The sequence below is a fragment of the Callorhinchus milii genome, unplaced genomic scaffold (genome assembly GCF_018977255.1).
Source record: "Callorhinchus milii isolate IMCB2004 unplaced genomic scaffold, IMCB_Cmil_1.0 Scaffold5, whole genome shotgun sequence".
Lineage (NCBI taxonomy): Eukaryota > Metazoa > Chordata > Chondrichthyes > Chimaeriformes > Callorhinchidae > Callorhinchus > Callorhinchus milii.
In genome coordinates, this window is record NW_024704746.1 from 11,528,533 (window position 1) to 11,545,401 (window position 16,869).

General features: G+C 40.4%; 1 protein-coding gene across 1 annotated transcript; it reads left to right on the forward strand.

The window, feature by feature from the left end:
* Window positions 1-342: 342 nt before the first annotated feature.
* On the forward strand, window positions 343-8,146 carry LOC103180082 (regulator of G protein signaling 21). Its single transcript, XM_042334969.1, has 5 exons — window positions 343-351; window positions 4,232-4,257; window positions 6,667-6,728; window positions 7,619-7,785; window positions 7,908-8,146. The coding sequence occupies exons 1-5, from the start codon at window positions 343-345 to the stop codon at window positions 8,124-8,126; spliced, it is 483 nt and encodes a 160-aa protein (XP_042190903.1). The 3' UTR covers window positions 8,127-8,146.
* Window positions 8,147-16,869: the final 8,723 nt, after the last annotated feature.

Here is a 16,869-nt window from a genome sequence, read left to right on the forward strand (position 1 = left end):
GGGCTGGATCTTGACAGTTTGCTTACAATATTCAGGTGAACATGGCATGTGGGATACTGGAATAAAACACAGAAGTGTCAAAGTTATTACTCGTTTTTTTCCAACAGCTCTCGTGAATGCTCTTAAAAAGTAAATAAGCATCTTCAAAATAACTTCTCAAAGCAAGAGAGAAAAAAAATCCTTACATTTGGCACAGCAGAGTTTACTTCGGGAGGATGTCCCAAAGTATTTCACAGGATATTCTGTAAAGTTAAGTTGCTGTGTGTTTTTGTGTCCAAAAAGGAAATGTGAAATAAATTATGAGTAACAAGCAACTCCAAAAGGGTTTCAGAAGTGAAATAGATGAAACAGGTAAGTTCCTTCACAACCCTTAAAATGAGTTAAAGAAGAATGTCCATTGACAGCATTGCAGCATCAGACAGAAGTGATAACTCGCTGACAATCTTTCCACAGCATCAGAGATGCCTTAACAGTAATATTAAAGAATGTGCAAAGCTGCTCTGTAAAAAACAAAATTACATTTTATAGATATCTTAACTCATTCAATTACTTCAAAGCACTTCACAAATAATTACTGTCAAGTGCAACAGCAGTGATTTGCTTGCAGCAAGAATCAGCAAAAAGCCAACAACTTGCATTTTCATAGCATTTACATAGGTACTTTCTCATGGTGTCTGGATCTACACGCTGGCATTCTAACCCTGAGCCCAAGTCTCGATATGAATCCAGAATCTACAATCTTCTGACTCGGAATAACTGAGCGAGAATGGTGTACAAGAGATCTAAAGTGAGATCCACATAATAATAATAATAATCCTTGCATTTGATATAGCGCTTTTCACATCTTCTGGACGTCTCAAAGCGCTTCACAGAATATACTGTAAAGTGAATTGACTGTATATTTGTGTGCGAACGCAGCAGCCAATTGCGCACAGCAATGTCCCACAACCAGTCGTGGATTGAAAATGACCAATTTATTACTGTTTTTGGAGGGATTATTATTAGGCTCTGTGTGGAGTAAGGAAACTTGCCCAAGGTTTCGCCCTCTGCCTGGAATTGAACTCAGGTCTCTCGCTTGCAAAGCGAGTGCTCTAACCACTGAGCTACAGGACTCCACATGTTAATAGATATAAGAACATGAAGACATTGTTTCATGATTGACCTATTTCATACACTGAGTCCAGTGCAGATTATCTGAAAATACATTCTACAATGTACGTCAGTTAGCTCCTCTGAAAGTCAATCTTTGGTGAAGGGGTGAGTTCTAAAATCAGTGAGCAAATAAAAAAATAATTATTAGCAATTATTACTCTAGTATATTATTCCATTTATTAGCTATCTCAGGTTTTGTTTGGTCAGCCTGGTGTCCGCGGAAACTCGTCATAATGCTTAAGAGTATCCAAAGCAGACTGAGAGTTCCATGCATGTCATCTAAGCATGGAGTTTCCTGTGTCTGGAATGGAATATGCACTCTCTCCCCACCATGCGTACCTAATTCCAGAGAATATTAGGCACAGTTTAGCGAGAGCCAAGGCTTGGGGATTGCAGTGTGTGTGTTGGGGCATTTCTGGAATTTAATCAGCTAAAACCACGTTGATTGCTACTGAAAGCATTGTCTGGCAAACCTCCCACTGCTTGTCCAGCTAGAGCCACCCTATCCATTAGGGTTTTGGCTTTCATGGTTAGCAGAAGCTGAGTGTAAAGAATCCATGCCCCCAGTGCAAGTCTACCCCTCCACATCCTGCCGATGAACCAGGCTGGCTGGTCTGTCATTAGCAGTGCCCTGGAGATGACAGACCAGCCAGCTTGAAATAGATCCATTATTTCAGCAGTGGATTTGGATTGCAAATTGGCCCCACCAAAGTGATCCAGGCCTTCACACCAAAAAGAATCTTCATTTTGATTTGCACAATATCTACAGCAACAGGAAGAAATCAACCAAATTATCTAGCCGAGGAATCAAAATGCTTCCTGAAATATTAACTGCAAATCCATTAGAATAAGAGAACCACTGAACATTTGCATTCTATTTTTAAAAGAAAAAAATGCCTTTATTTTCATAATACAAATAGCAGTATTTCCATATTATGCACCGGCACTTTGTTATTTGTGAAAGTCATTGACCCTGAACCTGAGGATTTCCCTCGCCAGGTATCACAAATCTGGGTAAATGGTTTTGACGGATGTGCAGTTCTATTCCGGAGTGCTTTAGACAAAATCAAACCCTCCTCCCAAAACATCTCAGGTTGGTCCATCCTATCCCATAAGTCTGTGATGTAATGGGAAAACAACATGGTACATGGTAGGGCTAAGGTAGAGAGGTGTCATTCCCAAGTGAGGCAGAGGTACATAACATGCCAGCTGCACCGAGCTCAACCCAGGTAAAAGAAGAAGTCTACAATTTTGCAAAGATTGAAGACAAATGTAAGAAAAGAATCTGTAAGCATTAATTGTCTTAATCTGATATATGATTTGATTTATGCAGTTATTAAAAGTGCCTTTTTAAGTAAACAATGCTCATTGAGTAGTTACAATAGGGTAGGACAGTCGGAGATATTTCATTGCTTTTCTGCGGTTATAATTTAAACACTAAAAGACAGCAGTCTGGACTGAGACAGAAGTTGTGAGAATATTTTCAAGTATTCAATTGTTTCTCCGCTGGCTGCGAAGAATTTGATATGTTTTGCTCGTTTCATGTTTAACATGTTTGTACAGAACAAGAATGTTCAGAATTCACAGAAATGAGGTTTACTCTGCAAACATGTGTAGGAATTTTGTATATTTTTCTGTCTGGTGTAAATTGGATTTAACATTGGATGATCTCATATTGTAGCCTTTGCCTGCAGTTCCAAAGGTTGCAATAAATTGTGTACTTTTTAGTAAAACTATTGTTAAACAATATTCAGTGACAACTCTTTATTTGCCATCCATGTGGAGTCCTGTAGCTCAGTGGTTAGAGCACTCGCTTTGCAAGCGAGAGACCTGAGTTCAATTCCAGGCAGGGCGAAACCTTGGGCAAGTTTCCTTACTCCACACGCCTAATAATAATCCCTCCAAAAACAATAATAAATTGGTCATTTTCAATCTACGACTGTTTGTGGGACATTGTTGTGCGCAATTGGCTGCCGCGTTCGCCCACAATTCACTTTAGAGTGTGTTCTGTGAAGCGCTCTGGGACGTCCGTACTAGGGATGTTTGCGTTGGATTGTCGCATATTTTATGTTTGCATCTCTCTGTATGTACATTATATCCACTTTCCTTGTCATGAGGTTGCTGCTGCTATGAATGACTCCCATTTGTCCATGGGACAAAGGGCAGATTTTTATATCTGTGAAAATAATTGCAATTTGTTAATCTCTAGTAGTCTAATAGTACCCAGGAGAAAATAGAGGTAAAATAATAGAAAAACATTGAAAACAGAAAACCTCCTGATAAAACAGAAGTAATAGTGGCACAGACACAATGGAAAAAATGGTCTCACTCTGTGCTGAAAATTTGTGGGTTTATATGTATGGTGATCCTGTGCAGGAATATAATGTGGGGAAGTGTGAAGTTATTCACCTAGGTAGTAAAAACACAAAAGAGATTATTTTCTAGAAGGGGAGAGACTAGATAGTGATAGTGTTCAGAGGGATTTGGGTGTCCTTGTACATCAGTCACAAAAAGTAAGTATGCAGGTACAGCAAGCAACTAGGAAGGCTAATGGCATGTTGGCGTTTATTGCAAAAGGGTTAGAATAAAAGAGTAGGGAAGTCTTGCTGCAACTGTATAGGGCCTTGGTGAGACCGCACCTAGAGTATTGTGTGTAGTTTTAGTCTCCTTATTTAAGAAAGGAATACTCGCCTTAGAGGGGGTACAGTGTAGATTCACTAGGTTGGTTCTTGGGGTGAGGGGGTTGACCTATGAGGATAGGTTGAGTAAACTAGACCTATATTCTCTAGAATATAGAAGAATTAGAGGTGATATTATAGAAACATATAAGATTCTTATGGGGCTTGGCAGAGTAGACAGTGTGAGACTGTTTCTCCTGGTAGAAGAATCTAGAACTAGGGGTCACAGTCTTAAGATTAAGGGTCAGCCTTTTCAAACAGAGTTGAGGACACACTTCTTCACTCAGAGGGTAGTGAATTTATGGAATTCTCTACCCAGAAGGCTGTAGATGCTCAGTCCTTGAACATATTCAAGACTGAGATTGATAGATTTCTAAAGGATAGAGGGATTAAGGGATAAGGGGATAAGGCGGGCAGATAGAGTTAGGTTCGAAGATCAGCCATGCTCTTATTGAATGGCGGGGCAGCCTTGAGGGGCTGAATGGCAGACTTCTGCTCCTAATTCCAATGTTCCTATGTTCCTATAAACCTCAAAAGCCAACCTTCCCTCCACTTTGCCAATAATAATAACCATTGCATTTGAAATAGCGCCTTTCATGTCAGGAGGACATCTCAAAGCATTTCACAGAATTTACTGTAAAATGTAGTGACCTTGTATTTTGTAGGCAAATGTGAAATACAAACTCTTGTCCCCATTTAACAGGATTAATATATTTGTAAGCGCTTTAAAAAGATTGTTCTTATGAATTTCATTAGTAATAAAAATAAGAATAATCCTTGCACTTGATATAACACCTTATTGCATTATTGAGACATCTCAAAGCATTTCACAGGATTATCAATATGAACAGAGCAACAAAAAACAGAAAGACTTGTTCTTTTTTATGCTAGAATGACATGTCTAAAATTTTTCCAATTGTCATTCATTCCTCACATGTATGAAATGGGTTGGAATAAACACACCCTGAATGCAGACAAAGTAGGACATAGTGTATGTTTATTTTCAGAAAACTACTTTCAGTTTGGTATGTGCCTCAACAGGTTGATCTGGTTTCTAATTCTGTCTCAAGCAGGTATTAATAGCATTGTCTTAAACTGCATCATCTTGGCACTACAGGTAGCACTCTCACCTCTGAATCAGAAGGTTGTAGGTTCAAGCCCCACACCAGGAGTTGCAACTCATACAGTGGGGTTGGGCATGTGTTGCATTGATGGAGGTGTGGCATTTTGGATGAGACGTTAAACTGAAGCCCAGCCTGCCTATACAGGTGGATGTTAAAGATCCCATGGCACTATTAAAAAAGAGAAGGGAGTTTCTTCAGATGTCCTGACCAACAATTGCCCAAATAAAATTGGTCACTCACTTCATGGCTGTTTGTGGGACATTGATATGTGTAAATTGGCTGCTGAATTTGCTCACAAAACACACAATCTTCATACTTTACACCCATTAGAGGGTCCTCCCAATGTGAAAAGCGCTATAAAAAGGTAAGGATTATTATTATTAATATATTGCCCTTAAAGTCACAAACAGTTTGTACAATGGATGTCTGAGCAGCAGTCTGACCAGAGTTTCACAGATTGCTTAGCATGACGTTTATTTTACTTTGAGATATTTTCCTAATGTGAAAAGCACTATATCAACTGCAAAGATTATTATTATTCTACAATACATGTAAAAAAAAGTTTAATTGCTGTTCCTTAGCTCATTGATACGTGACTCATTGATACCACTTCTTGTGAAAAGATTACAAGATCGGTTACGATCTCCTCCTTCCAGAACACCCACCCTAGTGTCTTCCCATCAAGCTGTTTTTTAAATAGGTCCAGTGTCCTGATCTCAAACACCCTCAACTGGCAACCTGATCCAGTTGTTAATTACCCTTGAGTAAAGAAAAATATACAGGTATCTGTCTAATTGCCCTTTGCAATCCTGAACCAATGTCTTCTTGTTCTGTTGTTTCATTGCATCTAAAAGTATTAACAAGCAAATGGTGGAGAGGCACTTCAGAGAGGAGAAAATAATTATATATGAATAAGGTCACTCACAAAAAATTAAATCTTGGGCAATTATGCCTTTATATATAAGCGAATGTAACAGAATATAAAAGACCTGAAATTCCACCTTGTATTTGCCATTATGGAAACCTTGTCTACAATTTAAGATTGTGTAGATCTTAAAATTCTTGAAATTGAGTCGTAATTTGGAAGACAATTTTCTGCAGTTCTTCAAATCAAGACCGAATTTTAAGAATTTTCTACAATTCTGGGCGATATTAAATTATAAGAGTAAATAGTGTTGAATGATAAGAATAGAATACATTTTGGGCCAATGTTTGTAATGTTTGGATTTCAGAGCATCTAATTATATCCAGTATAGAGAATAAGAGAGATTTTGTTCCTTCAGTATGCTTCAAACCCTGCTTCATGTGCATCCTTCGGGCACATTTTGAAAACACACCATATGTAGCAGTTCACTTCCAAAGCGTTGATCTAACATTTAATTTGACTGTTCACAGAGATAAGGCTTTAAGATCTCGGATAAATTGAATTTGCAATTTACAACTGCAAAAATCGAGAGGGTGAAAGCAAAGCAAGATGCCAATAAAGTAAGTTACATTCCATTTGTCTTAAGTATTTAGTTATTTTATTGATGTGTCGTTTGAAAAATCTGGAAAGGCTGCCTTGTTACTGAAGACATTTATAGCCTGTTATTTTAAAAAATTACATTAAACCAAAATCTATCATTAGTTTGTATTTGCATTTTGCTATTATAAGGAAACACCTGGAAGGATTGCAATCCTATTTTCAAGGACAGCTGTTATTGTTTCCATAGGCCAACCCCTGAAGAGATAATGGTATGGTCCGAATCTGTGGACAGCCTGCTGGCTCATAAATGTAAGCAAAAGCCAAATATCTTCATACAATCATTTTGAGTTACAAGGTACAGTGAAGGGGATAGCCTTTCTGACACTTCTGGGGGACCCGAGTTAACTTTCAAATCTGTAGGATATATTATGTCTTATTGTATATATTATACAAAGTATATATTTTTGGTTGTTCTAAATGGGGAAAGCTACATTTACTATGTCCTGCAGTTCTTTAGTTAAGTTTTGGTAACTGCAGCTCATTGATAAACACATCAGAAAAGTAAGACACCTAATACTAGATTGTTGTCACACTCAGTTAGGTCTTTTTATCAGATTTCTCTGGACCTATCTATACTCTCTTACCCTGTAGACTGGACATGACTATTTTTTAACAAGGTTTGTCACAGATAGAGATTTTGAGGTTTGAACCTAGCCTGGAAAATGAAATGAATTTCTCTTCCTTTGATGAATATATTTTAGAACCCTATATGTTTGAAAGTTAAATGTACTTACACTGTGCATTTGAAATACCTGTTCTTTTGGTTTCAACTATACTTCAGTTACAGGCCTTTGAAAGTGACCTGACCCAGGGTCTCATATCAATGGCAGGCTAAGCAGTTTTAGTTGGTTAAGCTCCCACAGTATCCCAATGCACAGGTTGGGGTCCCCAAACCTTGGACCTTGCCAACCTGTGTCTAATACTGTGAGAAATTTGGTAGGCTGGGTGAGCTCCTCCAGGGAGAGAGTGTGCATTCTGTTCCAGACACAGAAATTTCCATGTATACATATGCGGAATTCTCAGTCTGGTTTGGATGGTCCTGAGCATGGTGATGGGCATGTGTCACACATGGCTGAGCAAAAAAAAAAGTGTGTATCCAGTGCAACCGATAGATTGTAAAGCTCATTGCTTTTCCTCAGCTGGTCAGGCTGCCTTCAGAACCTTCCTCAAAAAAGAATTCAGCGATGAGAACATTGATTTCTGGCTGGCTTGTGAGGACTACAAGAAAACAAAGTCTGCTACAAAACTGGCGTCCAAGGCCAAGAAGATTTATTCGGAATTTATAAAATCTAATGCCCCTAAAGAGGTATTTTTTTCTTAAGTTATAAATGCAAAATCAGTTTTTCAAGAGGTAGACCAGTTTAATGAAAAACACCACCTTTTTTACTTTATATACCAACAAGCGCTGTGCTGTTTCCTTTCTCACAGATTAACATTGATTTTGTAACACGAGAAGCTATCACCAGAAACATTGGCACGCCGACCCACTCCAGCTTTGACATGGCACAGGAAGTCATCTATAGCCTGATGGCGAAGGATTGTTATCCCAGATTCCTGAGATCAGACACCTACCTGGAATTATTGAAGAGTTCAGGCTGTTCGTCTTCTGAAATTACGCAGAGTGAAGAGCGGGTAACCAGCCCTTAACACCTATAGTGAGCTGCAACCGGGTGATGAGAATATTGCGGCATTTGAAGGACTGAGTGGATTATTCAGGCTGGATCTGAAACAATTAAGTAAAACAGTGAGAACAGCAATTTTGTCTATATATTTCAATTGCAATGAATCTAAAGAAAACCAGGTTACATTACACACCCTAGCTGACACGACAAAGTAAACAGAACTAACTACATGTACAATAGTAAGTTTGGTAGGAACAGCAACAAAGGGTTATGCATTCTGTTGTATGCTACTGAATTCAGGATTATCTGCTTGCAAAACAATTAATATATTTCCTAGTTTTGGCACCAAGATAAAATTATGTTCCGAACGCAATATTTGATATTTTTCTGAATCTCTGAAATCGACAATCGAGTTTGTGACTCTGTTCAATGGACAGCATTAAGCTTCAGTAGTTTATCCAGAAAAAGTGGCTGTATATACTGTATAGTTTATTTCACTGTATCCTACTGCTGAAAAATCTGCAGCCCCTGTTAAATGACACATTATACCTGTTAGTCCTTTACCACTGTTAATTTTATTGCAGTTTCACCCTTTTCCTGCCACCTCTACTACTTTCACTGCCATCCAATACATAGCTATAAGAAAACTCTGCTTTAAAACAATGCGGGAAAATATATTCCAGAAATATTAACAGAGGTCTTTTCTTGTGTAAATTCTTGGCTTTCTTCCAGGTTTCAGGAATTCCCCCAATACTGTGCTTCAATAGGTTTCTCTTGGTTCTCCTGACATCAGGCTTTATTGAACTTGGCACCACAGTTTCACCAGTCTTAGTTTTATATAATGTGTTGGTGTTGACTCTGTCTTGTCTCAAGCAACTGATACAGATGATTGTTCTAATCTTGATATTGATCTCTTTATTTATTTTCTATTTCTTTATTTATATCTTTACTGACATGGCTGGGTTCTCTCTTGTGTGTTGAAATGATATTATCTAATTCAAAGATCCTCAAAAGTAAAAATAAATTAAAAAATGAGAAACAAAACACTTGTCAGTGAATGCAGTTTGAGATGAGCAGCCAATGAATTTGAATTGGAGGAAAAATTGGATTGGGAGGCAAATATGAGCCTGGTCAATGAACAGAAACATTCTATGTTTCTTTGAAATAGCAAAAGCTGGACAGTCCCTTCACATTCGCTTGAATCACAAGGCAGACGGAAATAATATAATTAAAGAATGGGATGATGATCTGGAAACACAGAAAAAATTGTAAATAACACAGAATGCAGTTAACTTGGGAAATGAACTTCAATGAATTGCATGTTTTATGGCTTAAATAGCTTCAATCCCCCATTGGGAAAGACATACTGCCCTCTCCACGGCTAACGCTATATGATTGTTATTAACCCTCATTAAGGTTGGTCCCATTTGTGCATCAGAACAGCACAGCTCCTGCTGTCAGCACAGTCCGAGTGCTTGATAGACTCACACAGATGTTAAGCTGCACTAATAAGATGCCAATCATATTTAATGTTGATTTCCATTTAACCAGTCTGAACATTATGAACTAACCAGTTTCAAAGCATCAATGTACAATCAGCAATAATGTGCTTAATAGGGATTGATACACAGCAATGTGACAAATAAAGTCTGGAGAAGGCACTTTGACTTTATAAGTGGTACCATTCTGCTGAATCTGTGACATCTTCCAAAGGCTTCGCTTTAATAAATTCAAAACCACTGTCGAAATTAGATACCCAGCTGCACAAACCGAACTGTGGCACAAAAAAACAAATAAGCAGCAGATTACCAGGGTAAAGCCGCCACCATCTGTCAAAGAGAAACAATAGCCCGCTGTATTATTGTAATTAAGAGTTACTCGTCTGAATTTATACATGTCTTCTTTAAAATCTGCATTGTCTCCCCTCCAGCGTCATTGCTTGGAACGATAAGTTATTTTCCTGCTCCTGATGCTGATTGACCTTATTTGTTTCTTGTTTCCTCTCTGCTCTCTCACTAATGTAGAAACAGGAATACCACGTCCCCCCTCGCCCACCCCCACCCTCTGTTAGCTCCTACTGTAGCAAAGAGTGACCCTCTCCACTCCTCCTTCATTCCCCAGATTAAGCTCGAGTCGAAATACCATTCACAGCACAAGTCGTATTGGGTCTCCTAATTAGGAGTCGATAGTCTGCTTTAGTTTTGCAGCTAGCACACTGTATGTTCTTTTACCTTTAGTTGATGTTTTAATCGTACCTCCTCTAATTATTTGCTTTATTTTCAGTTTATTCATTTTCTCAGCAGATTTTTTTTCCAGCTTCTCCTAATGCACCATATAACATTACATCCTAGGTTTGTACCTAATTATTATTATTTATCAATTGTATTGTATTTGATATAGGGCCTTTCATGTCGAGCAAATGCCTCAAATCATACAATTATGAGTTCTTCCAACCCCATGGCCTTGTAGAACAGATAAAATACAGCCCACATCAGGCTCTGAAAGAGGTGGGCGGGTGGAAAGCAGGGCTACCCTGCGCATGATGTAAAGCCATACCCTCATGATACACGCATTAGCTCTGTCTAGGTAATGTAACCGTATCATTATGCTGTCTACTTGCACTCTTTCTTTACCCATTCCTTTTTGTCTCTCTGTACCATTGTGTAATTATTGCACAGCCAGCATCCACTCTCCACAAGGGTTGCTTTTTAGAGCATGCCACTATGAGGCATGTGTGTCTAAGAGTGACTCAACAGTGAGTAACTTTCAATTTTAGAAAAAATCCATTAGGGAGAATTTCACCTGGTGGCAAAGCCCCAGTTGGAGACTTACCTTTTGAGAATTATGACTCAGAAGTGATTTGGACCAGAAAGGTCAAAAATGGGAGACTGCAGTCAGAATACATTTTATATTGTGCATTGCTATACTTTTCCATGAGTTTTTATTGAGATCACAGTGTCACGAGGCCTAATTCACTAGGGAGTATCACACAAAAACAATGCACCACACAGCAGAGCAACAGAGCAGTCATCTGCTCATGGGGTTTAGTGAAGAAGGAAGTGAGCTGTATAACCCGACATACAACTTTGAGTCAGAAAAATCTGTTCAGGTTTTTAATCATGAATTAGAACAGGGCATTTTCAAATGATTCCACTGCTATAAGGCTCAAACTTAACCTCGTCTTAGCCAGTGAGACGATTTTGTTCCAACACTTGAGGTGTGTCAGATTTTTGTGGGAGTTTTTTAAGTTCAGCCTCAATTTTTTAGCTGGTTTTCTGCAGTTCTAAACAAAGAGCCGACCATCAAATTAAGTCTGAGTTTAAGAACTCGCCACCACTCTGTGCAATTCATAAATTTTAAGACAAAATGACCTAAACAGTGTGTAAAAAAAAGTAATCCTTGCTTTGATGTAACCCCTTTGATATCAGAAGTACGGCTCAAAGTACTTCAAGGATATACTTTAAAGCGGGGTGACTATGTATTTTGTGGCGAATGTCAATTTGCACAAGGGAATGTCCCACAAAGAGCCACGCAGTGAATAACCAACATTATTTGGGGGATTGTTGGCAGAACATCAGGAGAAACTCCCTTCTCTTTTCAAATAGTGCCATGGAATCCTAAACGCCCCCGTCAAAAAGCAGACAGGACGTTGGTGTGACGTCTCATTCAAAAGACAAGGCAAGGTTTTGGTAGAAAATTCAGCAAAACAAGAGCACCACATGTTATGAAATCCCCACTGAACCATGTGCCCGTTATTCCCCTACTTATTGATATCCACACAGCAGAACATCTGCATACGTCTGCACCTTACACTAAAGAGTAGCGTTGTGGTGTGCGGCAAAGTTCCCACTTCATAGCTGCACCTGCGAGAAGCTTTACAGGAAACCACAAACTACGATGGAAGAGACGCCTCAGACGATGTAACTATGCCAACATCTTAATTCACAAAAAAAACGAAAACATTGTAGAATCAACAAGTTAGTTAGCAGGTGTTACTGTGCTTCTCACAGCACTTACATGTAACTAACGTCAGTGTGTTCTGTCGTCTGATGCTAATCTTCAACCACAGTCGATCTTGGCGGGTTTTACAGTCTTGTTTTCAGGCTGAGTTTCGGCAGATTGCTGTATATTTGTTTGAAATTTTTAAAATTTTAAATATAAATTTATCCTCCGAATGCACAAATATTCTGTCTTTCAGCTACTTTCCCAATCTTTTCTGATGTGGGACTCCAGCAGTACATTGCTGGATGTATTGGTTGATGGATCTCGCTGGGCCATCTGCCATTTCATACTCTAAATACCGGAAGAGGAGTCTTACAATGTTTCTCCAAACTGGCCACTGTGTAAAATAGCCGTACACATTGACATGATCCCTGCGTGCTCCTGCTCTGTCCCTCCCCAGACCTGGCTTCAATCAAGAGTTCCCCTTAAGTCTACTTTTTCATTCATTACAAAGTGCTGAAGACCCTCATACTGCTGTCGTCTTGATCTGTAGAAAGAACAACAACAACTTGCATTTATACAGTGCCCTCGATTCCGCTGTAGCTATGATTGTCTCGTGGCGCTTATTGGCTTTAAAAGACCATTTGGAAAACTTTCTGGCAAATGCTGGAATGTGGTTATGGCCAGTCCTGTTAGAACTCAACAGTGTACCACCACAGTCATTGAACATCTCCTGTCTGGTGCTAATGTGACATTCAAAGCTGGTCTCCTTCTCCAGCAAGACAATATGGACAACAGGACCTAATTTACAATATTTCATAACAGGATTCCTTAATACGGAAAATGTGAGAATTGGGATTCCACAAGTATGTCATGTAAAACTATCCCTTAGCAGGTGCAATGGAATGACTATTTGTTATTACTCTCTCTTGTGGAGCTAAGTCCAGTCTCCACTCAACAACAACAAGATTCCATTTATAGAACGCCTTTCACGTCGGGAGGAAGTCCCAAGGCGCAGTACAGTTGGGTCAGGACCCGAGCATCGGGGGGAAATGGTCAGGGTGAGGGGAGGGAAGGGAGGGAGCGAGGAGGGGATAGAGAGTCGAGAAGGGAGCTGAAGGCACAGTCAAAGAGAAGGGTCTTGAGACCGGCCTTGAAGGAGGAAAGGGAGGAAGCAAGGCGAAGGCACTGGGGTATAGAGTTTCAGAGCCTAGGGGCTGAGAGGCTGAAGGCCCGGCCACCGATGGTAGGGCGGTTGGGGCGGGGGATGTGGAGCAGACCGGAGCCAGAGGAACGGAGGGTACGGGCAGGTAGGTAGGGGGATAGTAGGTCGGAGAGGTAGGAGGGAGCAAGGCCGTGAATGGCCTTGCAGGTGAGGATGAGGATCTTGAATTCGATCCTCTGGGGGATGGGGAGCCAGTGGAGGCGAGCGAGGGTGGGAGTGATGTGGTCCCGAAGCCTGGTGCGGGACAGTACACGAGCTGCAGAGTTCTGAATGACCTGCAGCTTGTGGAGGGAGGTGCCGGGAAGGCCGAGGAGAGAGTTCCTGTAGTCCAGCCTTGAGGTGATAAAGGCGTGGACCAGAGTTTCAGCAGCGTGAGGGGTGAGGTAGTGCTGTAGTCTGGCGATGTTCCGGAGGTGATGGAAGGTGGTGCCAGTTGTGGCGCGGATATGAGGAAGAAAGGACAGCTCAGGGTTGAACAGAACACCGAGGTTCCTGACTGGCTTTGAGAGGTGGAGAGTGCAGCCTTTGGGACATCCACTCAACTCTTCAGCTCAACTGATGTGGTGATCTGAGGCATGATATAACATTCTTGGATCTCACAAAGCAGTGCCCCAGTTCTCAACATTACCACAATGTTCCCCAACTACTGGTTAATATTCAGAGGGAGAGGTTTCCCTCTGGTGAATATCACTACGTAGAGCAAATGTGCACTTTGAGCTGTGCATGATGGAAACTTAGACCATAAACCTATTGAACTCACTGAATGGTAATAGTTTGGTTTCTCTCATTTGACTTGAAATGGAAATTGCTTTCCTGTCTTGGAGCAGGTGCATTGTCAAATCAAAGCCTCTTTGCATAAACTTTAGTTAAGATCATGAATAATTTCTACATTAACGGAGGCTCTCAGTTTAACCATCTCTCCCACCAGATGGTAAAATCACATGGATACACATTTAGTATTGCAACCTTCCTCTTGAAATGGTTAAAAAAAACAATATGGAATTGTTTAAATGAACGTCACATGACTTCTTAATCCCTAATAATATAATAATAATAATAATCCTTGCATTTGATATAGCGCTTTTCACGTCGGAAGGATGTCCCAAAGCGCTTCACAGAACACACTGTAAAGTGAATTGACTGTATATTTGTGGGCAAACGCGGCAGCCAATTGCGCACAGCAATGTCCCACAAACAGTCGTAGATTGAAAATGAACAATTTTTTTATTATTGTTTTTGGTATTGGAGGGATTATTATCAGGGGTGTGGAGTAAGGAAACTTGCCCAAGGTTTCGCCCTGCCTGGAATGGAACTCAGGTCTCTCGCTTGCAAAGCGAGTGCTCTAACCACTGAGCTACAGGATTCCACTGGTTTTGGAGGGATTATTATCAGGGGTGTGGAGTAAGGAAACTTGCCCAAGGTTTCGCCCTGCCTGGAACTGAACTGAGGTCTCTCACTTGCAAAGCATGTGCTCTAAACACTGAGCTACAGGACTCCCACCAGGTAATGTACCTATTTATAGTAGCAGTTGGATTTGATACCCTTTGCATTGAAATATGGTAGCATTTGCTAAATCTGCACTAAAGTTTTGCATTAGATGTTGTGTCATACCTCGGACATCACCTTACAATTGGGCAAAAGTGACTGTCTAATTTAGAGTAGATCTTATAATGAGCCTTGCATTTACAGCAACTTATTGCTTCACTTCAGTGTCCCAAAGCTTTGTGCAGGGTTTTTCTATGAAGTGTAGTAACTCTGTATTTGTAGGTAAATTTACTCACAGCAATGACCCAATAACGCAATGTATTTGTAGGCAAATGCTTTCAAAATCTAACCGGAATCACTCCTTTAAAAAGTGTTATCTGTAGTTTATCACATTATCGAGACATCTCAAATCGCTTCACGGGATTCAATGGAAAGTGTACTAACTGCATGTTTTGTAGGCAAATGCAACAGCCATTTGCACACAGTAAGGTCCACAAACAGCCATAGTATGAATGACAAATTTTATTTGGGGGATTGTTGACCAAAATGCCAGGAGAAATTCCCTTCTTGTTTCGAATAGTGCCATGGGATCTTTAAAGTCCACCTGATCAGACAGACGAGAGCCCAATTAAACGTCCCTTCTGAGGACCAACAGTGCAGTCCAACTTTATGTTGGGGCGCCAACCTAGACCATGAGTTCAAAGTCCTGACGTGGGTCTTGAACCCAAAACTCAGAGACAAGGGCACTACAACTGAGCCAGGCTGTCACCCAAAGATAAGTAGGAGTTTAGCTAACAGTCTAAAGTTTTCTTTGAAAAGAAAATGACTTCACCCAGGTCCATAATTTACATACAACTGCAATAGAACATCTAGAAACTATAGATCATTGACCGACCTTCCTGTGGCTAATAACATTTGGGTCTATCTTACCCTGATAACTAAGAGTAGCAATTCTTCGCAAAAATGTAATCTCATGCTGAAAATGTTGCAACAATAGCCCTGGTTTTAGTGAGCAGCATAAAAAAAGCATAATCCATTACATTTAGTAAATCATACTCAAGATTCAGGCTTCAATAGCGCTAAGAATAAGAGGGGCTGTAATTGGTCACCATGCTGAGGGCTGAGTTCCCCAATTAATTAGATTGACCGTGCGCTTCATAAGTAACAAGACAGGATGAGGTACCAGAGCTCAAAAAGCACACAGCACATCTGTGTGCTTTTAATTAATGAAGAAAACGGCTGCAGGCACTGCTGTCAGTGTTCAAGCATTTTCTATTTGAGGTTGTATTATATTTGCACAAAGTGCAGGTGTTCTCTTGAGCGGCAGTAAGTGTTTGTAACAGTTTCACCTGACAGAACATGACATGAGTTCCAAACTCTAAATAGTGCATCAAATTTGAACTTCCAATCAATGGAGCAGATTTTCATCCTCTTACTGTGAGGTTCAGCTTTAGCTGGATAAATGCTTGAATTTGTCTCAGATGCTCTAGGGTTTACAATTACGGAATTGGGTTTAATGACCAAACCTTCAGGATTGGTTATGTTGGGAAAAGGCTGTCGCTTTAACGACTTTGGCGAGTTTGTGTTTGCATTTGGAACAACCTGGGATAGATAGCACAATATTTTTNGTAGGGCATTGTCGCTAACAGTCTTTAGTGTCTATGCGAGGAGACAGATTGGATACCTTTCATACTACATACTGGTAATATTGTTTTGAGAAGTGCAGAGAGAAAACTACTGGTCTAATTCTACTTTTGCAAGAATGTAACCCACTGAAGATGCAACACAAACATCAGACTGAGATGAACTAGTAGTTTAAACCAGTATCACTTTCAAATCTCTCCACAGCCTCACCCCACCCTACCTCTGCCATCTCCTCTGTCCCTCCAGCCCCGGACACTCCCTCCAATCAGCAACCACCGGCTTCATGCCCCCCACCTAACCCCATCATCAGCGGGCGAGCTTTCAGCTATTCTGTCTGGCTCTCCATCCTGGAACTTTTCCACCTTGTCTCTTCCCTTCCCCAAAGCCTGCCTTAAGAGCTATCTCGCTTTTGCCCCCCACTCCCACCGCGCCCCCCCCAGTTTGGGTGCCCAGCTGCGTAAAGCACTTTCAG

What these genes read in the sequence shown, in the direction of transcription:
- LOC103180082 (XM_042334969.1), top strand. An exon ending in AGGCGGGCAGATAGAGTTAG is followed by an intron (nt 4,258 to 6,666) that starts GTTCGAAGATCA and finishes TTGTTTCCATAG; the next exon opens with GCCAACCCCTGAAGAGATAA. An exon ending in CAGCCTGCTGGCTCATAAAT is followed by an intron (nt 6,729 to 7,618) that starts GTAAGCAAAAGC and finishes GCTTTTCCTCAG; the next exon opens with CTGGTCAGGCTGCCTTCAGA.